Genomic DNA, 23,283 nt, shown 5'->3' with positions numbered 1-23,283 from the left:
GCATAAGCCGTTTCAAAGGCTGCTTTTCTTCTGCACAGCTGCCTCCACCTGGAGGAAGGGCCTGGGAGCCAGGTATTTCAACAGCTTTTAACGAATCTTCCCATTCACGTCTGACCTTACAAAATGAAAATAACAAGGTCACAGTCGCATCCTAGTTTTATTACAACTGACCTGCAGGCAAAAGGATAGAACTATTACATAAACACTCTGATCCATGTATAATATCTTAAATAGAGGAAGAAGGAAGTCAAACCAGGATTCCGGATAAAATATTCTGAAGCTCTTTGAAGCAGTTATGTTCCTGAGCTCCATTTTACAGACAATAAGGCAACATCCCTGCACATCAGCTTTTTGATAATTTTTATACATTTTTCTATGGTACAAGAAAAAAAAAAAAAAACAGAGTTCACAATGTACAGTTCTTACACTATTTTCACAGCTTCTGAACACTATACACCTTTTTTTTTCTTTTTTAATAAAGATACATTGTAATAAATGGTGCACCCTTAATAGTTTATAATGACCTATGTTTAATACGCTAAACCTGTCCTTCTGTACAGCCACACATGCCACAGCACCTCAACCCTGACTGTGTCACTGGCAGCTCAAAGCTTTGCGTTTCCATTTCCCATCCGTCGAAAGCAAACTGGTCGTGCTGCTAAAGACGAGCTCCGGACGGGGTCGGCAGCGGAGAACAGACCCCAACAGTGCCGAAAGTGCAGAGCAAGGCAGTTGCTTGCATTGGAGGGAGACCGATTTTTGGGAGGATCCATCTCAGTGTTGGACCTCTGAAAGATTTTTGGGCTCAGCATCACTGGGGAGATGTGAATCAGACTTTAATTTCTGAAAGGCGGGGGCAGAGGCAGAGCATCTCTGCACGCATCTATCTTTACTGGATCTGTGTCTCTTCAGTTCCCCCAGCCAGCACCCCGTGAGACCCGGTGCGCCCGTTACGGGTGGCTGAAGGCTGGCGAGATGAATCACAGCTGCGGGGATTTGCCAAGCCTGAGAAAAGCTGAGTTTTCTGAGACTATGGAGCTGGGGGGAGAACTACCGCTTTAGATACGCTACAGATCATGTTCAACTGATCCTTCCACATGATTAATCAGAGCTTTTGGGAATGACTAGTTACTTCAGAAAGCTCTGCCTTGTCCGTTTTGGGAAGACTTTAGTGACCACCTCGCCCAATGAGCAGCCCTGGAGGAACATAATCCAGGAAGGGCAGGAGGACTGCACCTCCCCGCCCGGCCGGGCACGCTGCGCCCCAAGGGATCACATCGGCGTCAGCCTCGGTGCCAGAAGCACCAGCTCCGACAGCCGAGCGGGAGATGAGCAGTGCTGCAAGCCTTACGCAAGGGTGTCGCCTCTGCGGCCGGAGAAACACCAGATGTCCACACGAGCACAGCCTCGGCTCTCTCCTTTCCCAACCGAGCAGCTGGGGCAGGGATGTGCTGGTCTCCAGTGCTCCCGCATCAGCCCAGTTTGCGCTTGGTAGCATTGCTTTGATGTGGGAAGCCCCTTCCTTGGCAATCCTGCCAGTACCGCTGAGTTTTCACTCCCACTGCGTCTCTAGCCCTCTGCGTCCTGGGTCTGGTTTTGCCACAGAGCTTTGACAGCTCTAACATTGATGAAGTCCTATCAAGTGCCTAAACTAGAAAACTCAAAATGGAAATCGGAGACCCTGCAGCCTCCATTTTATCCCTGGTATGCTACTAAATGCCTGAAAACTGCAATGTTTTGAAAAAAATAATGTTTGCAGGAAAAATTAATCTTTGAAAAATATGCCAATATAAAAAAAAGACTGCTGTGCTTTTTTGCTCAGCAATGGGCCAGAAGATGACAGCTTGCCTGGTCTTACTGGGTCAGCTAAAAGCTCACAAGGCATTAGACGCTCCCTCATCTCCATCTGCACCAATCTCAGTGAGGTTCGCTCTAGGGTGCAGTAACAAGAGCTATGGAGGGTCACAAAAGAGGTTAAATATGCCCAGAAGGTGGTGAAGAAGGTCTCCAGCAAGCTAAGCAGAGCGTGGCATTTGCAGCAGCGGGGCGGGCAGAGAGCCCCAGTGCGGTGGGGGACATCCCCGCCGTCCTGCTTGCAGTGGCGAGAAGGAAGCGCTGAAGTTTGGTCTTGTGAGGGCCACCGGGCCGGGTGGTGACAGCGCTGCCGGGCTGGTCTCGGGGTCAGTGAAGAGGCGCTAGCATCAGGGCTGGGGACAGTGAAGAACATGAGAAACATTGGCTAGAAATCACAGGCATTCGTTTGTGGCTCATTAAAAAAGCTGCAGACTTTATGAACGGCACTTGTCGAAGTCAAAGCAAAGCCAGCTGGTGGTGAGCACTGTGCAGCTATAAATCAGGTCACAAGCAGGTTAAATTCAATCGAGTAGTTTAATAATTCTTCAGGTCAAAGGTCTTATCTTACCAGGTAACAATTTACAGGACACCTAGTTAAGAGTGAAGAGTGGCTGGCTTGGTAAAAGGAGAAAGAATACATTATGTCCCATCTCTGAATAGTTTAATGTTAGCCTCTTTCAACGCAACATATTTTTGGTAAAGACATATTCGCTATATTTAACATGATCTCTCTTTAACAGGAAGTTCAGCTGAGCACACTGTCCCCAGAAAGTACACTGCGACTGTAAAGCAACAGAATTTCATAGCAGTAAATCTATTGCACTTTGTGAAGAATAAAATTCTCCTTTGCCTTTCTAGCTCCAGAAGGCAAAGCATCTCGTTGGTTAAGCAAGTTCTTCTCCCTCCAGGCAAAGTCTCTTAATGTTCAGACAGACAACGCCTAACTTTTGTTTGTTTGCTTTTTATTATTACTTGAAACAACAATTGGAAGAGTTTGAGAGAAAAATCTTTCCAGTAGCTGCTGAGAAGTCTCCAAGTTTTGAGTCTAGAAATGAATTTTAGGTGCTATCCAATCACGGTCAACAAATAAATGTACTTATTTCCACATTTCATGAATATGTCCACAAAAGAGCAAGATGAGGTCTCTCTTTGACCAACACTAACACTGTGTGATCAGGTATTACAGGGATGCACTTTATATGTGACAACAGTATACAGACAGGATGGAAATAACACCAATATTATTGCACATGGTGTCTGGGCGAGCATTAAAAACACTGCAATATGTGATGAAAATTCTTTACAGCTTGTTTTCTCTCAGCCCTTTTTCTAGAGTTTGATGTAGCAGCAATATCAATCGACGTACATTGGAGAGCTGGGAGTTGCTGGCATTTGATCCAGGATTTTACAAACATAGCATGCAACATCCACTGTGCGTTCCTCATACATCAGGATGAAGGGATGTTTCTGGAATCAGATAAAAAAACCAACAAGGTTACATTCGCCCTTCTGACACATGCTAGCTGCCCCACATAAAAGCTTAACGTATGGATTTGCCTGATGCAAGAACACAGGGCTTGGTGGTGTTGTAGGGCAACAGGACATAGCCTGGTCCATGGCTTTTACATACAGGGAATCTATATCTTACATGTGCAGTATGGAGGTGGGACAGGACTCCAGGAGTGTCAGGAACTGCTGGGCAGGAGGCAGCGAGGGTGCAGTGTTAGCAGCACCTGGCTCCTTTGTAGCATGGACATGTACTGAAATACTTTCAAGAGAGGTTTCACCATCAGCCTTGATCTCCCTGTCAGCAGTGGCGAGACAGGAGTGACAGGGAGACATGGCTTGTGGAGGTCAAACAGGTGATCAGGACCCAAACCCAGTTCTCCTGAACCCTGACCCTCTGCTCTGCCCAGGAGGCCATACTGGCTGGACCCAACTCAGAGCAGCTGGAAAGTAACGACACGGTGACCCTCTGGGCCAGGACACCAGGCAAACTCCTTTCGTATCACACCACCACCATCAGGGAGCCAGGGCGTGGTTTCACACACCCCCTGAAGAGATGGCTTCCAGATGCCCAGAGCTCCTTGAAGGTGCATGGTTGCCAAGTGTGACTCAGCCAACCCAGAAGCATTGCTGTATTCCCTCCTTTAGGACCTCCCACCACAGACAGGTTCTGCTGGTGTCTCACTCCACAGTCACCACTTTCAGGTCCCACTTTTGCCTGCGCATTCCCAACCTTGTTGTGTGGCCTGTGCGTTGGTGACAGTGACAGTGCTGGCCAGCAATTCAACAGGGCTCCTGCACAGTACCAGAACCTCAAGCAAAGGCAGCGTTTACATGGCACACCCAGCACGCTTCTGCCTGAGCCTGCCCGCTTCAGGGATCACCGATCCGCTGCAGCGGGGCATTTCCCCCCATGCTGATCTCCCGTGTTTATGTACAGACACTAATGATCTCGGCCATCGCCATGACCGCAGGCCAGAGACAGTGGCATGGAGGTGGTGCTCTTCCTCAGGCTGAACATCCTGCCTTGATGGCCCAAGAAGACAAGGAGCGACCTCAGACGTGCGACCCAGCCCTGCTGTGTGACCGGCAGAGCCGTGACGGCTGGCACGGGCAGCCACGCTTTGCACTCACCAGAAGCTCTTTATACTTTGGCCTTTTGGATTCGTCCTTTGTAAGGCTAAAGAAAGCAGAAAGAGAATTAGGAGAAGGTGGGACTGGGGAAATTGTGACAGACATCAAATGCAAATTTTTACAGGACACGATGTTGAATTCACTGCTGTCGCAGTGGGACTCACCGCCTTTTGTTTTCTGGAAAAACCATCCTTGTGCTGTTGAGTGACCACAGGGACTCCCTCCCTCCCTCCCCACATGGGTGAACAGCAAGCGTGGCCACCAACAAATCCTGCTGGGGACGGAGCCCAAGGGGGCTGCAAACGGAATGCATCTCAACTGCCGCTGCTCCATTCGGAAACAGGTTTGACTGCAGCATAACCTCAAGTTTCGGGCAGCAGCAACCGGCCTGTCCTGCATCCATCGGGCGGCGGGGCTCAGAGGCAGAGGAGAGCCAGCGCTGCCTGCCAGGGGACACAGGCACCACTCCATCGCCTTGGCACGTGCGGGCAGGGCCTGGGGCTGTAGCAGACAGCAGACAGCCAAACCGCTCTGCAGGGCCAGGTCCGGGCTCCGGGGCCCTCCCGGCTCATCCCCGGCACTGGTGGCACATCCAGCACTGAGCAGGCCACAGCTGCCGGGAAGGGACAGAGAGGTGACATGGCTGCCCACAGGTGGCTGGAGGACATGGGGCCGGCTGGAAAGCGTCCCCTCCTGCTGAGCTCCTCTGGCACCTCGACCACCCGCCGGGCCCCAGTGCAGTGCAGGGGGGGGCAGGTGGCAGCACAGGCACCAAAGCCCCTGCAGCAGGGGGGATATGGCGGGGGACAGGAGAGGTGATGGGGACCAGAGGCAGAGGGGCTGCAGGACGGGGCTCAGCGATGGGCGGCACCGGCAGCCGCTGCCCTGGGAGCCAGAGCGGCACCACTGGGGAGAAAAAGGGTGGATGTAGCATCTTTCCCAAATGAGAGGAGTTAAGCCTAATTCCCAACAGCTGCATTTCCATCCCCACGGGCTGCGGCTGGACCTTTCTCAAGCTCCAGCACTATTTCAGTGTGGCCTCAAATTATTCAGAGAAGCAGAGGGTAATTAATGCTGCACGCCCGGCGCTGCTCTGTCCTGTGACCCGCCTGCAGAGCTGCGCAGGGCAGAGAGGGCAGGAAATCCCGCAGCTGCTGCACAAACATCCTCGCTTCAGGCCTTTGCTACCCAACAGCAATTCATTTTCCGACCTCAGCGAGTCTAGGGGTTCGAATATGCTCCTCACAACGCCTTTAAGGCAACTGGTCAGAACTTCAGCTCACAGAGCGAGTTTTGCTCTGAAATTTCCATGCATGTTCTCATAAAGCAGTCCTAGAAATCTTTCATTTCTTTTCCAGCTCGACGTGAAGCTGCGTGTGCGGAGTGGCCATTTGCAGCACCAGGTGCCGTACAGCTCCTTCGCAGGAACATCTGATCTCCTCCTCAGGCACGCCAGACCTCAGGAGCTCACGGCTCTGCCTGCGAGCACGGCTAGCTCTGCAGCTGCCAGCACGAGGCTCCCAAAAGCCAGACACAGAGCTTGGATACTTTGCAAACTCTGGAGCAGAAAGCTGAATAACTGTAAGCAGTTCCAGGAGGAGTGTGACTTCAAATAAACATCTAACACAGGGAGGTGGGCTGAAGGGGAAAAAATGTTCCATCCAGGCACTCAGAGCGCTGTTGGGATCCAAAGCAAATTAAAAAAAAAAAACAAATCCTCAAAACTTTTTAACATTATTGAAAATACCCTTTCCTCACTGATCTATCAGTGAGCAGGCAGCAACACTGCAGGACTCTCAACATTTTTCCTGACTCCTGAATGCACAAAAATAGAAGATTATTAGATTCATATTTGTAGGGTAATGCCCAAAAGATTTATGCCATCCTTTTGGCACAGCTTTTTGGAGACTCACCTGCCTGCTTAGTAACACCAAAGATTACTGTTTGCACTTAACTAAAGGTTATTAAGAGAAATATTTATTGAAGTGTTGCTATGAAGACATCATAAATATTCCAGGAAGAAGTCAGATTATTTACAAAACCAGATTAAACAAAAACCAGAATTAGACTGAAAACTGCCCCGTGCTCTATGCATTGTGGCTGTTCCAGAGCAGCAGGCCCTGGGCAGGGTAAATGGGCTGGAAATATGAATTGACCCAATCAGACCCATGGGCCAAAGATGCTGCTGTTTAGCAGAGATGCCACGCAGGCTCCTCTGTTGGGTGCTCCGAAGCCAAACTCCCAGTGCATACAGGGCAGGAGAGCAAGCTCCTGGCTTTGCGAATTCTGTAATGATATGGCATCTCTATGGAGAACTATGTGGGACACAAACTATTGTACTGTACGTGGGGGGAAAGCAACTCTGACTTTCTAACCAAATACTACACTGTTTTTGACTGAAAAATGGAAACTTCTTTTGAGAAGCAAACCGTTTTGATGCTCTATTTTCTGCAGCCCAAAGACAATAACCAGGCCTTCCTTACAGCCAGCTGGAAAGTGGAACCTTGCCTCCATAAAAATTCATAATTCTGAAAGAGAGCAATATCCAAACCCAAAAACATCTCCAGTGAATGGAAAACCCTGAAACAACACCTCTTGAAAGTTAAAATTGTCTTCCTGTGTCACAGAGCTCTGAGATGGACACCCCTGTGCTGGGGATGTCCATCACCTGGGTCTGCCCACGGCAGAAGGTCCCAGAAGACAAACACAGGTCACACTGATAGATCTCCTGCATGCTTCAGTATTAGGTTAACGAAATTATGTTGACCACCTTTCACATTTTGATAGAAAAATACTTCATCAGAAAATTCACAATCAGCCCTTAACCTACGCAGGACCACACACACGTGGCAGGTAGAGGGACTGCCCCAAGCCCCTCCTGCGCAAACACTGCACACTCTCCATCCGTGGCTGACTGCGCTGCAGAGGCCCTGCCCTACAGAAAACCATCTCTAGTCTTGATCTCGACATATGATTGACACAAGACATGAAGCCAACAACCAAGCAAGCCACCCGCTACACATCCTTACAGTCACTGTGCTGAGAAGAACTGGGCGGGAAGGCTCCCGGCCTTGGCAGGCAAAAGCCAGGACCAGTACAGATCCTCTGTCCAACCACGAGACAATACTGCCAGGTGTCTCAGGCTTCCGCCTGCAGAAGAAAGGGCAAACAGCAGGTCTGGAACAGGATGCACAGGCCAGGCCCTTACCTGGTCACACAAATCATGCCTCTCCTGAGCACAGACTCTCAAGAGGTCTTCTCCTCATCCCTTCCCTGAAGAGCAGTTTCCAAAGGTCTGCCCTTCAGCCCCCACCCAGACAAGTCTCCCATCACCTCCAAACCAGTGAAATGCAAAAGCTCCTCACCCTCACGTTGGCGCAGGAATGTGAAACTAAGCTACGAAGTGCTTGGCATGTGACCCTTGCCAAATACCTAGCAATGACAAAACAAGGCAACTCCGAGTGCTTTCAGTAGGAAACACTTACCACAAGTTGACGAAGTTGATGAAACTTGGGGAAAACTCCCTCTCCTCTGAGTTACTCAGCTGCGGTGGGTCTCCTTTTACTACTTGTGTCAACTGGTCAAACACACTGTTCCACTTGGGGTAGGGGAATCGCCCTGTGGCCAGCTCATACTGCAGAGAGACAGCAACAGCACCAGGCAGGTTACACAAAGTTCAATCAGGGTAAGAAAATGTCTGCAAGGACGCTGAACCCCCCAAAAGGAAGACTAAGATGAGATTCTTCATCCTATTCCCTATACGAAGCTCCGCTCAGGGAAGAGGAGGGAAAGTTTTACCCAATAGTAAGTTCTGCTGCCTACGTTAGGAGCACCTCCAGATTTAACCTGGCTACGCCACGCTTTCATATTGACAATGTCTTCTCCTCCACTGAGTATAAAATGAACCAATGCTCTTACTAAGGTGTTTAAAAATAGGAGAGTAAAATCCTCCAGTCCCTTCCCAAGCATCCTAATAACCACTAGAGAAAATGGATAATGAGAATCACACAATCATAGAATATCTCAAGTTGGAAGGGACTCGTAAGGATCATAGAGTCCAACTCCCTGCTCCTGGCAAGACAATGAAAATGAGCATTTTAAAACGCCAGTGGGGAAGACAGAAGCTACTGGTTCATACTTATTGCTTCTGCTTTCTCTTCTACTTCACCACCTCGAGAAGAGAAGATCTTTTCAATTTATCAATGTGCACACCCTGCAGTGCTGTGGTTAAGCCAGAGAGGAATCAGCAACCAGGATCCAGGATTAACTGAAGTCTTCTGCACAGCTGAAGTACACCAGATGCCAGGGCTGTGAGAGGCTTATTTACACAGGCTGGATGCTCCACCACACTCACCATCCCTTCTCATCTGAGATTTTGAAGACAAAATTGATTTATGATCTAACGCCTCTTCCCTCCTCACATCTCTTTCTCTGCAAAACATAGCTGCAGCTAAATGTATTCTCAGGGGTTCAGGAGAGCCCTCTGCCTTGAAGGGATTTACATGGTTTCTGAGCCAGGAGGTCCCCACTTCAATCACAATATGCAAACGCTTCACAGCAGCGGAGCTGGGCTTTGCTTCAAGCACGTGTTTGACACCAACCAACTCCATCACACCGCAAAGCGTGCCAAGTCTACCCACCAGGAAAGGACCGCGCAGCAGAGGGTTTAAACCCCACTTACTTACCAATGTAATTCCCAAGCTCCAGACATCTGAGCGGACATCATAGCCTTGCCTGGATGCACTGGGATCTATCCTTTCAGGCTGAAACAGGAAGAAGGACCAGTCAAACGTTGTGCCATGCAGGAAGGAATGAGAAGCATCTGCAAACTTAGGAAAAACTCTACATTCGTCCCTCCAGGCAGAGCCTGGCACAGCTCTAGAGGCAAACTTGTTGCTAGGGCAGACGTCCAACCCCAGCAGAGAAACATCTTAAGGAATTAAATACTGATTTTATGGAGGTATAGCATAAAAGGTGATCTGAAACGGCAATTCAGCACAGTCCAATCTTTTTTTTTTCTTTTGTACAAGCAGTTTGAATAATTGTTACTGTCCATTTGTTTAGTTTTGTTTAACTTTGGGACCTTTTTAGCACAAAGTCTTGCTTTCTCTGTTTTTACAGCAAAGTTGTCCCTAGGGAATCACAAGAACTGGAATAAACATCTTCTCATCCACTGGGTAACTGAGGTTTAGCAGCATCTATCAGAACTCTTCGTCCCAACCGTCTGCTGGTTGCTAAACCTCAGGAAGTATTAAAAACAATGCATTTTAAGAACAGTTCTTCTTTACAATGTTTTGGGCATCCCTTGAAGGCAACTATGATGTTTTAAGGTCTTCAGACATCCAAAAGGTTTTCCATAGAAAACAATATCGAGCCAGACATGGGTGATTTGCACCTAGAAGTGAGTCATCCAGAGAGGTGAACGAGCACAAAACATCTTTATTCTTTGCATGTCATCTTTATGAGAAACCTCAATTCTGCCTTCTTTTGCTAAAAATGTAATAATTAAAATGTCAAAAGAAAGAGGGTCTCATTCAGTTTTGACTACAGCAATAATAGAGACCTGAATTGCAACAAAATACTAAATTATCAGGTACAGGAAATACTATGAAAGCCCTGGTTGCTTTGTAAGCTATATTTTAATACAATTTCATGGCAGATGCCAGCTGAAGAGTGCCATGCAATGAACGAAGACCCTTAGTGCAACATCAACCCTCCACTGGACCACCACATGAGAAGACTACCACGTTCCCACAATACCTCCCAGCCCCCAAACCCTCATGGCATTTCTGGTTGCTCTGCCATGCTGTCAGCTCTCCTCTCTGCAGCCCACCACTTACACACGGCTGCCCCAGCTGTGACTGCTTCCAGACCTCTCCCATTCCCTCAGTCACCAGGATCTTCTCCAGCAGAGAAACTTGCCCAGGCCACCAGCCATGCATAGCCACATAGAGAAGGGAGAAGAAGTTTCCACCAAGCTTCAGTGGTTCTACACGTGGCTTCTCCTACAACCTTCTTGCGTCCACTACTCCTCAGTACATGGTATATCGCCTTCCCAGTGCCACTGATGTGTTTTATCATCCTTACTTCCAGTTACAGTGTCTGCTTTGAAACAGGCTGGCTTCAAACGCCATACCCTGCACACATAGAATCATAGAATCATACAGGTTGGAAAAGACCTCTAAGATCATTGTGTCCAACCGTCAACCCAACACACCATGTCCACTAAACCATGTCCCTAAGCACCTCATCTACACGTCTTTTAAATACTTCCAGGGATGGGGACTCCACCACTTCCCTGGGCAGCCTGTTCCAAGGCCTGATCACTCTTTCAGTAAAGAAATTTCTCCTAATGTCCAGTCTAAACCTCCCTTGGCACAACTTGAGGCCATTTCCTCTCGTCCTATCGCTGTTACTTGGCAGAAGAGACCAACACCCACCTCACTACAACCTCCTTTCAGGTAGTTGTAGAGCGCGATGAGGTCTCCCCTCAGCCTCCTCTTCTCCAGACTAAACAACCCCAGTTCCCTCAGCCGCTCCTCATCAGACTTGTGCTCCAGGCCCTTCACCAGCTTCGTTGCCCTCCTCTGGACACACTCCAGCACCTCCATGTCCTTCTTGTAGTGAGGGGCCCAAAACTGAACACAGGATTCGAGGTGCGGCCTCACCAGTGCCGAGTACAGGGGCACGATCACCTCCCTACTCCTGCTGGCGACACTATTCCTAATACAGGCCAGGATGCTGTTGGTCTTCTTAGCCACCTGAGCACACTGCCGGCTCATGTTCAGCCAGCTGTCAACCAGCACCCCCAGGTCCTTTTCCTCCGGTGCCTTTCCCACCCTCCTAGGTCTGCCCTTTGCTTTGCTTTCTTATCCTTCGGTTATGGTGTCCATTCATCTTAAGCTCATGTATTAGTTATTCCTCTCATGACTTGGATGGACTTTTCAATAATTCTGGTGGGAGGGCATGCAAATAATAAAATTACTAAAATTCAACTTTCTTAAACCCACCATCAGCCCTTCACATGCTCATCTTGCAGCTCAGTCAAAACCAATCACATTTATTTTGCAGGTAAACCCGTGCTTCTAACTGCTCACGACCCAGCATCCTGCCTTTGCTGGATGAGTTCGGTCTTTCCATAGTGGGTACACCGTATCAACAGACTACCAAATCAGCTGATAAGGAATTAATAACTAATACAAGCATCCATTTCTTTAAATATGGGGAACAGAAACGTAATGACAATTTCTCCACAATTTTGTAGCTGAGACAGTGGGAAAAGTATGCGAAAACAGCAAAAGGGCTGAGGATCTGAATGGAAAATGCATATTCCCAGTCCTGCTACTTGCTTAATTGAGGGGAGAATGGTCTGCTAAGCAGCGAACATTCAGGGTGTATATGCTCTTGGATGTTTCAAGAGGTTACTGGACATTTCAGTAAGAAGCAAAAGGTCTCAAGGAGGAGCCCATGAATGAGCATTGGCTCACACTCAGGCTCAGGAAGGACAAGAGGAGCTCAGACTTAGAAATCAAAGTAACACATGGAATAACATCACCTAACGGGTACAAAAAAGTCAAAATGCTCTCAGTGATATATTTCTGTGAAGAGTCTAAAATATTCATGAGAAAGCAAATGGAAAATGCCAGCAGTAGGAAGGTGGATAGAAGAACATGGCATCAACAACAGACCAGCATTAGATGTGGCATGGTAGGCACCTCCTCTGTCCCCTCGTACAGAAGGTTACAGGCTGAAAAGAAGTTTCCAGGGACTCTCATTAATCACGCTTATGATTAATGCTGCGTCTGCCCTGCCCTGCCTCAACACCACGGGCAGCATGATGGACCTGCCCCTCCCCAACAGCCTTGTTTGCCTACGGCCCCCACACAGCCCCTCCAGCATTCCCGGGTCCCAGGCCCCAGAACAGCCAGACTCCCTCAGCCGGCGGCATGGCCGGTACCACGCTGCTGTGATGGCAGCCCTGCAACACCAGTCCTGCCTTGCCTCTGTGCAAAGCTCTCATTGCATCCTCTTGCCTCCAACCCCTCCTGCCAGACACGGGTGGCTCCTCTTGCCTTCTTGGTTCCAGCAGCAAGAGTGGGCGTGAAGCACATCAAGCTACCCCTTCTCTGTCCCTCAGGCACAACATTGTGGCCAGCAGGCCACCGAGGGAGGGCACTGTCCCCCTCTGCTCCACTCTTGTGAGACCCCACCTGGAAGCACTGCATCCAGCTCTGGGGTCCCCAGCACAGGAAAGACATGGACCTGTTAGAGCAGGTCCAGAGGAGGCTGGAACACCTCTCCTATGAAGAAAGGCTGAGAGAGTTGGGCCTGTTCAGCCTGGAGAAGAGAAGGCTCTGGGGAGACCTTGTTGCAGCCTTTCAACATATAAAGGGGGCTTATCAGGCAGACGGAGAAAGACTTTTTACCAGGGCCTGTAGTGACAGGACAAGGGGCGATGGTTTTAAACTGAAAGAGGGCAGGTTTAGATGGAACATGAGGAAGAAATTGTTTACAATGAGGGTGGTGAGACACTGGAACAGGTTGCCCAGAGAAATTGTGCATGCGCCACAGTGATCAAGGAAGTGGAAGCGATCAAGATCAGTTTGGACGGGGCTTTGAGCAACCTGATCTAGTGAGTAGCAGCGGGGGGCTGGACTAGACGATCTTTGAAGGTCCCTTCCAACCCAAACCATTCTGAGGTACTATGATTCTATCAGTGCTACCTGTGCTGCAGGCCACCATGGACCACTGCCCCACAGTGAGGCAGCTCTCCGGGGCATGGCTGCTATGCATGCCAGGCCATAAGCATTTTGGCAATAGAAGATGGATTCCATAGCTGGCACGTATCTTCCCACCATGAAAATCAGAGCCACTTTGCAGGAACAAGGACCACCCTGTGACTCTTCAGTCCCACACACACCATCGTGGGGCACACCGCCCATGCGACGGACACTGGTGTACAGGAACAGTGGCGGGTGGCCCGGCCCTGCATGCTGCTGGGGATACATCACGACGTCTGGAGGCTGCCACCAGGGACCAGCCAGCACAGGGCCGCACAAAATTATGGGGATGCTGGCCTTGCCAGTGCTGGACTCCCACACCACAGATCCATGGGGATGTGCCGCAGCAGAGTACAGCAGTTCACAGACTGTAGAAGGAGGACTCGCTTTCCATGCAGCACAGTGAATTACGGGACTGCACGGAGAGCAGGTATTTTGGGCACAGCGTGAAGTACTAAAAGGCTGTGTGTTACAGGGAATGGTGAGGTAGGTGGCACTGGCGAGACAGAGCTGCTCATCCAAAGCACCCACGCAGGGGCAGCCTGCTACCACAACCGAGCAGAGCGCAGATGGAGCAACAGGGAATTGGCCCTAGACTGTGGTGGCAAAGTTAAAGAAAAAGCAGGATGGACCAAAATAAATCCCATCCAAATACAGAGCAGAAAGAATCCTGGGAATTTTGCATGTAGATGACATGGGAGCAATTAACACCAGTGAAGGAAGAGTCAGCACGTCACACCCCGGGGACCTGGAACGAGGACTGCAGATAAAGCCCGGCTCGTGCCAGGTGTCCTTCTATCGCCAAGCGCAAGCGAGGAAAGGAAATGGCTGAGATGGAGACCCAGCACTGGATGTGCTGACAGTGCGAAGAGGCAGGGCATGAATGCATCAAAGAAGGGTGCAAGCTGCCACGGGGCTTCTCTCCATTTCAGTGCCCACCTAAGCACCAGCATCTTGACTGAAAAAGGAGCAGAAGTGGGCAGAACTGATCCTCCCTCTCCTCCAAACCCCCAGCTAAGCAAGCACATGCAATTCAGGATGTGACACAAGGACAGACACACACATGACTCCCTGCAGTCTTCAGCTGTTTCATGTTGCTAAAAAGCAGAGTAGCAGTTCTGGGAAAACACAATTCTTGAAGCTCAGATCTGGATTTTCACTGGTATATATTCAGGGAATTTTATCCTGAAAATTCAAAACTGCCTACATGGCATTAAAATGTACATAACAAACTCTTATTTGCTACTTAGGCCGATGCATCTCTAAACTAAAAGAAAATAAAAGGTTACCAGGAGCAAAGAACAACCAGAAAAAGATAAATTTTTGCAACACAAAAAGCAGAACAAAATCTACATGATACAAACCCTCCCTCTGTCCAACCACAGGAACAGACAGATGCGAGATGGAAGCTGCCAGCCTCCGCTGGAGACTACCTCCTCGCACTAAAAAATGTGAAAAGAAGTCCAGTGACCTCCCTGGCTTTGGCCGACGGCGGGAGCAAGGTAAAGCACTGCACATCTGGAAGCAGGGCTGTGCGGGCTGCAGCTGCAGCATCATCTGCGCCAAATTCAGCTGCAAACCACACAGAGAGCTACGAACCGGGGCAGCCAGAGTTAACAGACCTTCACCGCTCTGACACAAACTGGATACGAGTCTTGCACGCAAGAGCCGCAGCTCCCTAGGACGCTATTCTGCTGCTGTGTTAACCGAAATACCACATGTGTATTTGTTTAGGGATGCTCAAGACAAAAATGCCGTCTCCCCTGCAGTGGTGACCCCTTTACCATGGCTTTCTCGTTTGGACAGTGGTGCCCTGCAAGGGGCTCGGCAAGTGCTCGCAGAGAGAAGCATCTGCCCGAGCGACTTGGCTCTCGGGGCCAACTCCAAATCAAAGCCACAGCAAGGAGTGGAGCGATGTCCCTGTACAGCTGCCTGCAGGGTTGTGCAACAGCAATGGAAACCATCTTTAGGACCATAAATAACTAGTTTGGGAAATTCTTCTGCTGTTCAGTAAAGGAAAATGTTGTCACTCACTTCTCGCATTGCTGTATTTCTCAAGAATATTCCTACGATGAAAAGCAAGTTGTTCTTCCTTCAGGGCTTTCCCCTGCACAGGCCTCTCGCACACTCAACCGGAGCATGGAACGATGGCCAGCATTAATGTCACAGCACAGCCCAGGCCGGGATGCAAGCAATGGGCACAAAGCAGGGCAAGCGAGGAAGCACTGACTCCGCGGGGCTCTCGGACCTGCTTCTTCTCTCCCCTCCTCCTCCAGAGTGCAAGGATGTTGCGTGCAGCTCCCTCTCCTCTGCTTGCCGACACCTCCAAACGTTTTATTCCTGCAAGCCCTTTCCCTGACTTCTCTACAGGGCTGGGCTGGTAGTTCAGACCCTGTAAGGCTGAGGAAGAGCCTGACCACTCATGTTCCCAGAAGATGCTCACAACCAACCCTGTGGACACCATCTCCCAGAAAAGAGGCAGTCCTGCTCTGCGAGGTGACTGTCCTCAGGGGGACTCTCCGTGCTGGTCCTCGAGCAGATCTCAGTGCCCAAGATGCGACCCTACAGTAGGTGCTGGAGCTCCAAACAGATGTGAACATCCATCCACTCCTCCTGGCCAGTGTTACTGCTCTGCTCTACCGTTTCAGAGGCTCTCCCTTAGGTGACACCGATCTCCCTTGGATGACAGCAACCTCCCTTTGGTGACACCAAATTCTTCTACTGGCTGCTAGAGAGGTGAGGTGTCTAATTTCACATGGATCTCGATTTTTATGTGCAGTGAAGCCTAATAAGCTTTCTGGATCTCCTCCCGGGCACGTAGGAGCTCACAGAAGGTGACCTCAGAGCTGCAAAAGCCTTAGCCTAAGAACACAGATGTGAGTCATTCACACAAGCAAGTGAGGCATCACAGTCACACTGTGTTGGGTAAAGTCTTTTCTAAGGTTATACCCCTCCTCTCCGATACTAGGTGACCGATGAAAAAGCTATTAACACTTTGTTTCCTCTGGGCCCGTATCGCAGCGCCAATCGCTACGGGGGTCGTGCAGCATCCTGTGCAGCAGCCTACCCTGGTTGCAGGAGGAGACACGGCTCCTCGGTCAGGGTGTGACGCAGCAGAGCAAAGGACGCGCAGCGTGACGGGTGGAAGAGCTGACAGGAAGGGGAGAACACGAGCTGTTCTGTCTTTGCTGGCCAGGTGGACCTGCCGCTTCCCCCTGCTCCTCAGTCTACCACCTCTAGGATAGCAGCAGTAACACCGTCTTTCTGTGCACCACTTCTACACCTACATAGGACATGAGAGTGGTATTGTCAAAAAATACTTCAGCTAAAATATTCATCCCTGATTAGACTTCTGAATTCAGACAGTCCTTCCAAAATCCCCTCTGTTCTTTGATTTCCTGTCCCTCCCCCTCACCCAGGTCAGTCACGAAGCCCGCGGCTGCACAGAGATTATCAGCAGAGATCATGTTTCTAGAGAATGGCCTTTCCTCCCCTCCTATTTCCTTTACAAATTTACTCTGAGAGAACGTTTCATTTAAAAACTTCTCCAGCAGCATTTTCCAGGTGGAGACGCTGGTTTCCGTTCGCATGGCATTACCATCCCCTCCCAGTTGGCTTTCCTAGCAGTGTTTGAATTCCTCTATCTCAACAGCAGGAAGATCACAGGAAAATGATGGACTGGGGGACGGGGGACACTTGCTAGGCTAAGATTGCCATTAAACACTAATAAAGACAACAAGGTCCCGTTGGGTTTGGCACAGCATATTCTCGATGACCTTATTTGTCTTGTTAAAAAAGGTAAATGTGTGGCTATACTAAACTTGGACTAGTGCAGTTCATTGTCTGCACTGCAACTAAACCAAGCATCAATAATTTGCATTAGTAAATGGCTTCACTGGCGAGTTCAGAGGGTAACTGTTGTTAAAAGGACTCCATTGAGTGGGAAAGACAGGATTTATAACAGGACCTCAAAGGCGACCTTCCTTGGCCTACCGCTAATAATATCCAAGCAAATATAAAATTAGTGTTGCTAAATTCTGCATATTATAAAAATATGGCTAGTGTCATAAATAAGGGTTCCTGAAGAGCTAGTATGATTTGAATGTTTGGTAAGCTGGGCTGTGGCTGGCTGCTGACTCACTCAACCAGACACAGAAAAAGCAGCACTCTGGGATGACAGACAGGCTCCTAGAAAAGGACAGGAGAGTATGAAATCCCAGAGGAGCATCACGATTAAAGGTGACGCGCTAGGAACTGCTGCTCTTATTATATACTCCGCAGGTGAGACAAACACTGGAAGTTCGCTCAATTTGCAAGAGGATGCTAAAAAAATGGGGGGGGGGGTTATAGCACAGCTGTAAAATACAATCCAATCTGCCTTAAGGGCATAAGCTGCTCAGTCGCTAATCTCCTCACAGAAAAGCTTAAGAGGTGACTACATCAGAGTCAGAAAGTACCTACTGGGGAGAGAGGCTGTGGCAAGTAAAGGACTCTTTAATTCTGCAAACGAAGTAGAAACCAGAGCCCACAGCCATCCATTAAAACAAGATTTACTCGTATTAAAAAGATGGTATTAGGCATGTAATTAATGACCAGGACTTCACAGGCACTATGGTAGATTCTCCAGCACTTGAAAAGGCATCTTTAACACAGGACTTTGGAGGTCGTCTCCATCTGGTATTGTTTTGGAAGGCCACCCTCCAGTATCCCAGAGCTTGACGCATCCCCTCAACGCCATCCCCACCGCTGCTTCCAAGAACTGTATTAGATTAACAGGCCCAAGCTCTGGAGAGGCAGCAGTTTTGGAGAGCTGTAAAGTATCGTTTCAGCCCCGCTAAGGAACTTTGTCACAGAACCTCACTGAGGGCCTGCAATTTTGGTGGAGATGCTCTAGAAGTCCTTGAAGTAGTAAGTTACAGAAGCCTGAATTGCAGGGAGCCCAGTTATTTTTCCACAGCCTTAATGCCTAACCAACAGACAAGCTTTCAAACACATACTGAGAAGAAAAGGAGTCCAGCAGGAAGCAGTGCAAGGGGACGACTTCTGATCCTAGAGGACCCTATGATGCAGCAGAGAAAGGGAACCAAGAGAGGGTGTCTGCAGATGAAGTTACACACATCCTAACCAGAAATCAAGCATAACAAAATGCAGATCGTCATCAGCAAAGGTGAGTCATCATATGGCAGCTCAGATAGGGCCAGACTGGAGTCACTAGCAGTTCGAGCCTTAAAATCTGGTTTCTCTTTCTTAAAGATCTCTTCCATTCAACCAGAAGCTGTTGGTCTGAGCATAGGATCAGGAGGCTTCCCCGGCTGCATTCAATCTGCTGTTCCTCTGGCCTCATCACCCATGAAAGGCTGCACCTGCAAAGCACAGCCCTCACCCCCCAGGTCCAGTCCTGACCCCGATCCTTCCCATGTTATGGGAAATAGGAGCTTTTGCACTCCACGAACGCTTGAGTACCTGGTCCTGAACAAGGCGGCGTGACCTGCTCCTCCCATGGCCCTCGTGCCTTGCCTGCTCCACTGCCAAGGGTCACGCTGCAGCAGCAGGGAACGGATGGAGGAGGTGGAGGCCGGACTCGGTTGCATCCAGACGATGGTGCCAGGGTAGCCGCCGGGGGAGGCTGCTGCTGCCGAGCAGCTCCAGCGGCCCCCCAGCCTGCGCCGAGCACGTGGCAGGCATGCAGGGAGCTCCCACGTTTGGTAGGAAAAGGCTCAGCACAGGGGTGGAGATTCCCCCTGCAACTCCCTGTGGGTCCTCCCGAAGCAGAATCCCCCCCACCCTCACCCGCACGAGCGACAAGAGCCAAACAGGCTCGGGGAGGACAGGAGGCTCACACCTGCGGACCTGGGACCTGCACAACCTTTCGCTACCTCTCCCCACCCCTGACCCTGCTCTAAGGAGCCTTGCCCATCCCTCTCTGCATCTTCACTGCCCTGATGATCATGTTCTGCTATTTGTGGCTTCCAATTAGCCTTCTTGTAGCTAATCACGGCAGCAGGACTACCCTAGGCCACCCCAGCACAGTCAGCTGTGCCCCATGCAGAGCAAACCCATGGCAAGCAGGAGCTGCCTGGTGTTTCCAGCTGAACCTCCAATCCCTCCTGAGGGCAACTATCTCCCAAACCTGACTTCTAGGCACTTCCCACATAAATCCTAGTGGCCAAAATGACTTTTTTCCGCCTTTTAATATTCTCCACCACAAAACTCATGTCCTGTTCTCAATACTTCTGGCCAAGTGGTCTGCTTACACAGGCGGCTGCTGATACGTTTCCTCAGGTTTATATAAACTGCCTGTGCAGACGAGCGTCTAAACAGGAGAGTAGGAAAATCCCTTCCCACCACGTCCCCGACAGAACGGGGGTGGAAGTGCTGATGCACAGACAGGAGCTCAGCCCTGCAGCGGAGCCGCTCGGCATGGGCTCTGCGCTGCATGATGTAAGGAGCTAAGTTTGGACAGGAGAAGTCCCACGCTGGGTGAACCTCATGGACGATTTTAGCTGGTGAATGAGTAAGTAGAGGTTATGTTCTCAGCCGAAACCCCTGAAGCATGCGGGTGACAGCAGCAGCACACGAGCAGGGAGGGCTGCGCTCAGAGCTCAGGCATCTCCCTCGGCATTCGCTATGCCGCGGGCAGCAGTGCCTGGATCCAGTCCTGCTCACAGAGGGACGGTGCCACATGTCTCCTAGCCTCCTCCCAAATTTGTTTTCTCAGTCATAAAAATTATGGCTGGGTGCAAAGTTTCAGAGGAAAAAAGAAAATAAAAAAAAAGTCCAACATACAGCAATATTCAGGAGCACCCAAGAGGATTTTAGCTGCATGAATTCAAACCAACAGCCTGCCTGTTCAGATAAATGAATGACCGAGCCTGAGGAAAACCTGGGCATCGGGTCAGGAATGTGAAGCTGAAACAGAGGCTCTTGCTGCAGCTCTGCTTGGGAAAAGGATTCAGAGAGCTCCTGCATCCCTGCAGCCTCTCCCTCTACGTGCACAGGGAGGCTGCAGGAGCAGGGCTCAGAGCCGTCACTGTCACCTGCCTTGGGAATTTTTCCTTTTCTGTGCATGGCCTGAACTGTGCATGAGCCATCCGAGCGTGGGGACGCAGCCTCCACCCGGCCCCGGACGCCGATGCCAGCAGCGACTGCCCATCTTCGCTAAGGAGAAATGGGGAGCAGGAAACACATAACCAAGCACTGGTCTTAGTGGCACAGCAGCAACAGGACTCTGCGCTGGCCCTCTATTCGTGCACTGGCAGGGACAAGCAGAACTGTGTTTGCTGGCACATGGGTCATGCATTAGCACCAAGAAGGCTGCTTTGTACCCCCCGGCACCATAAATCCACTTGCCCACCCCTCTCATCTCGACAACTCTTCAGGGAGAGCCAAGCAGGCAGCCAGTGGGCGAAACGGCGCAGGGCACTGGCACTCGGGCACAGCCACAGCTTGCAGCTAAAAGGACCTGAGGGACCAAGGACACGTGTGACACCATCAAACTCTGCTCCTGGAGAGGTCCCAAAGGAGCAGGGCAGGCCAGAACATCCATCCTCACGCTGGCTGGGTCCTCCCCTACCTAAACCAGGAGCTTCCAGTTTCATCCCTCCTCTCTGACACAGAAGCTGGGTTCACTTGAACGTTAAGAAGGCAAAAAGCAGTAACGCCACAAAGACCACCAGCTTCAGTGTGGCACACAGAGCCTCCCCTCCCACCCAAGCCAGCAGCACCCGCCGCAGCGGGAAGCAACACAGGGATTGTCAGGGAGCAGCAGGCGGGGAGGACCAGGGGCTGGCCAGGAGTAATCTCACCCCCACTGCTGGTTTAAGGCTGCTGTGAGCATGTTGCGAAACCTCACCTAGAGCAAACCCACAATGCTGGCGCTGGCACAGGTCTCTCCCGGGGGCAGACTGTTGCCTGGGGCAGCACGGGGGGCTCCTTCTTTCCTTCCTTTCTTTCAGAGAACACAAGGCACCAACATGTATACCTTTACTTCAATATAAGGATCGCAGGGGAATTAAAGCCAAAAGCAAAACAACTTCTCCAGCACTGGCAGCTCCAAGGCTGATACTCTGCTTTCTGTGACAGCTCTAACAATTTTGGTTAAACCACACAGCGCTTGCTTAGCAGCTGGATGTGGCTCCTGCTGCCTAATCAGACTGCTCGCTGTCAAACTGGCCGACATCCAATGTTATTGTTATCAACGGCTATTTGGGGACCCAGCTCCAGTGAACACGGTGTTATCAGGTTCCTTCGGTGGGCAAGTGCTCATGCTACAAGAATTACTGCAAGTGCCACGGGCCAAGTGGGCCTTGCAGAGCAACATGCTCTCATCGTCAGGGAGCATCATCCAGCAGCCCTTATCAGACCCGCCCTGGCTGAACATAGTCACATAATTTTGTACCAAAAATAGTTGCCTATTTTGCACCAAAAAAAACCGTATTTTCCTTTTGAAAGGAGTTTGACCGGTCTGATTCCCTCCCAGGTATATTCAGGTTTGATCACAGCATCACTACAGCCATCAGCCTCTGCTGGCTTGGAGAAAGAGCTGGCAGATGTGCCTGCATGCTGGGGACATCTCCCCATTTCCCAGGCTTCTCAGTACGTGGAAATGCTCATGTACTTGGAGAGGAGTCACTGAGTCCGGAGAGCAGAAGGGAAGAGGCCAGCTGTCTCCCACACCGCTTGCCAGCTGCTGGCTTCACCCCACAAACCGTGTACCACGCCAAGGCTCTTAAAATCACAAACTGAATTGAAACACTTTTGCTCACTTAAAAATCCAACAGAGTCTGGAGCTGGTGATGGAGATGCACAAAGAGCAGAGTGGATATGTACAGATAGGGAGAAAGACAAGGGGCTATCACAAGCACCCACCCACTCAAGTCCCAGGGGAAATGAAGCAGCGCAGCTATTTACAGACATGCCAGTAACCGTCATGTTGTAACTAAACCAACAGCCTGTACAAAGCTAACCATCTACCCACAGTTTTAAGAAAAAGTGGGAACATTAGTTCTTGTAATTATAGCCCACCGAACATGGGAGGGGGAAAGGAGCGAGCAATTTTTCAAGAGCCCTATTTACAGACCCAATACACACCTCAGAGGACAGGGAAAAGTCAACAACAGTCCTAACTCCACAGAGCGATGCTATCAGAAGTGCCTGCAGTTTGAGATGCAAATACCCAGCCTCGGGTCAGATTTGCTCAGACTGCGCTGGCCCCCGTGTCCTCCTAGGGCACCTCTCTTTGCTGCTGCCCTCAGCATCCCACGCCCCACCAACACAACAAATTGGGCACCTCTGACTGATCCTCTCCCCTGCAGGGAGCTCCAGGCACTTGCCAAAAATGCTCAGAGCAGAGACATGCCTCTGCCCTCTCTCCAGCCTCACAAAGTCTTTATTTAAACGAACTGCCCCGTTCTGCCCCATTTCACTACGTTACGTAGCTTGGAGGCTTGAACACACTTTGTTGTACCACAGAACTGGTCTCCAATAACAGATCTCATCTGTACTCTTCTTTCCAGCTCATTGAGTAACTAGCTCTGCTATGAGGACAGTGAACAGAAAAGGTCAAATGCTCCGAAACTCAGGCTCTGTGCTTGCACAGATCAGGATCGGGGCAGACAGGTTTTGCCTTGGACACCACAGTCAGATAAAAGCCACATGAGAGCCATTACCTGGACCAGATGGGCACAGTACCTTTAAAAGAGAGAGATTTTCCTTTTTTGTTTCCTTGGTGGTAGATAAGAGAGTACAGAAAACAGTATTTTTCAGCATATAGAGCCGTAAGATAAGTAATGACAGTTCAACACAGCCACTGAAATTAAAGTTACATTGACAGCAGCAGACACATAGCTCCCCGTGCAAGGCACCCGCAGCTCATGTGAAACCAAGAGACACGTTTTCAAAGCAGCCCGATGCACAGAAGTGTTTAAAACCCTCAAACAGCTTCGAAAACCATCACCACAGCTTTTCTCCCTGGGAGAGGGAGGGAAGCAAACAAGCAGGACAGACTCCC

At 50.1% G+C, this 23,283-nt stretch overlaps 1 protein-coding gene across 6 annotated transcripts in view; it reads right to left on the bottom strand.

Annotated features, from left to right (window-relative positions):
• Positions 1–2,369: 2,369 nt before the first annotated feature.
• Positions 2,370–23,283, bottom strand: part of MAP2K4 (mitogen-activated protein kinase kinase 4) — a 102,387-nt gene continuing 81,473 nt past the window's right edge. For all 6 annotated transcript variants that reach the window (XM_075169760.1, XM_075169759.1, XM_075169765.1 and 3 more), the window contains 4 exons: positions 9,180–9,257; positions 7,980–8,128; positions 4,495–4,540; positions 2,370–3,321 (listed from right to left, as the gene is read on the bottom strand). In XM_075169760.1, the coding sequence (XP_075025861.1) occupies positions 3,208–3,321; positions 4,495–4,540; positions 7,980–8,128; positions 9,180–9,257 (387 nt within the window). In that variant the 3' untranslated portion in view covers positions 2,370–3,207. The remainder of the gene's footprint in view (positions 3,322–4,494; positions 4,541–7,979; positions 8,129–9,179; positions 9,258–23,283) is intronic.

This window comes from Calonectris borealis, chromosome 20 (genome assembly GCF_964195595.1).
Source record: "Calonectris borealis chromosome 20, bCalBor7.hap1.2, whole genome shotgun sequence".
In the NCBI taxonomy this organism is placed as follows: Eukaryota; Metazoa; Chordata; class Aves; order Procellariiformes; family Procellariidae; genus Calonectris; species Calonectris borealis.
Note: the sequence above shows the minus strand (reverse complement) of the source record. Positions and strands in the feature narration are given on the sequence as shown.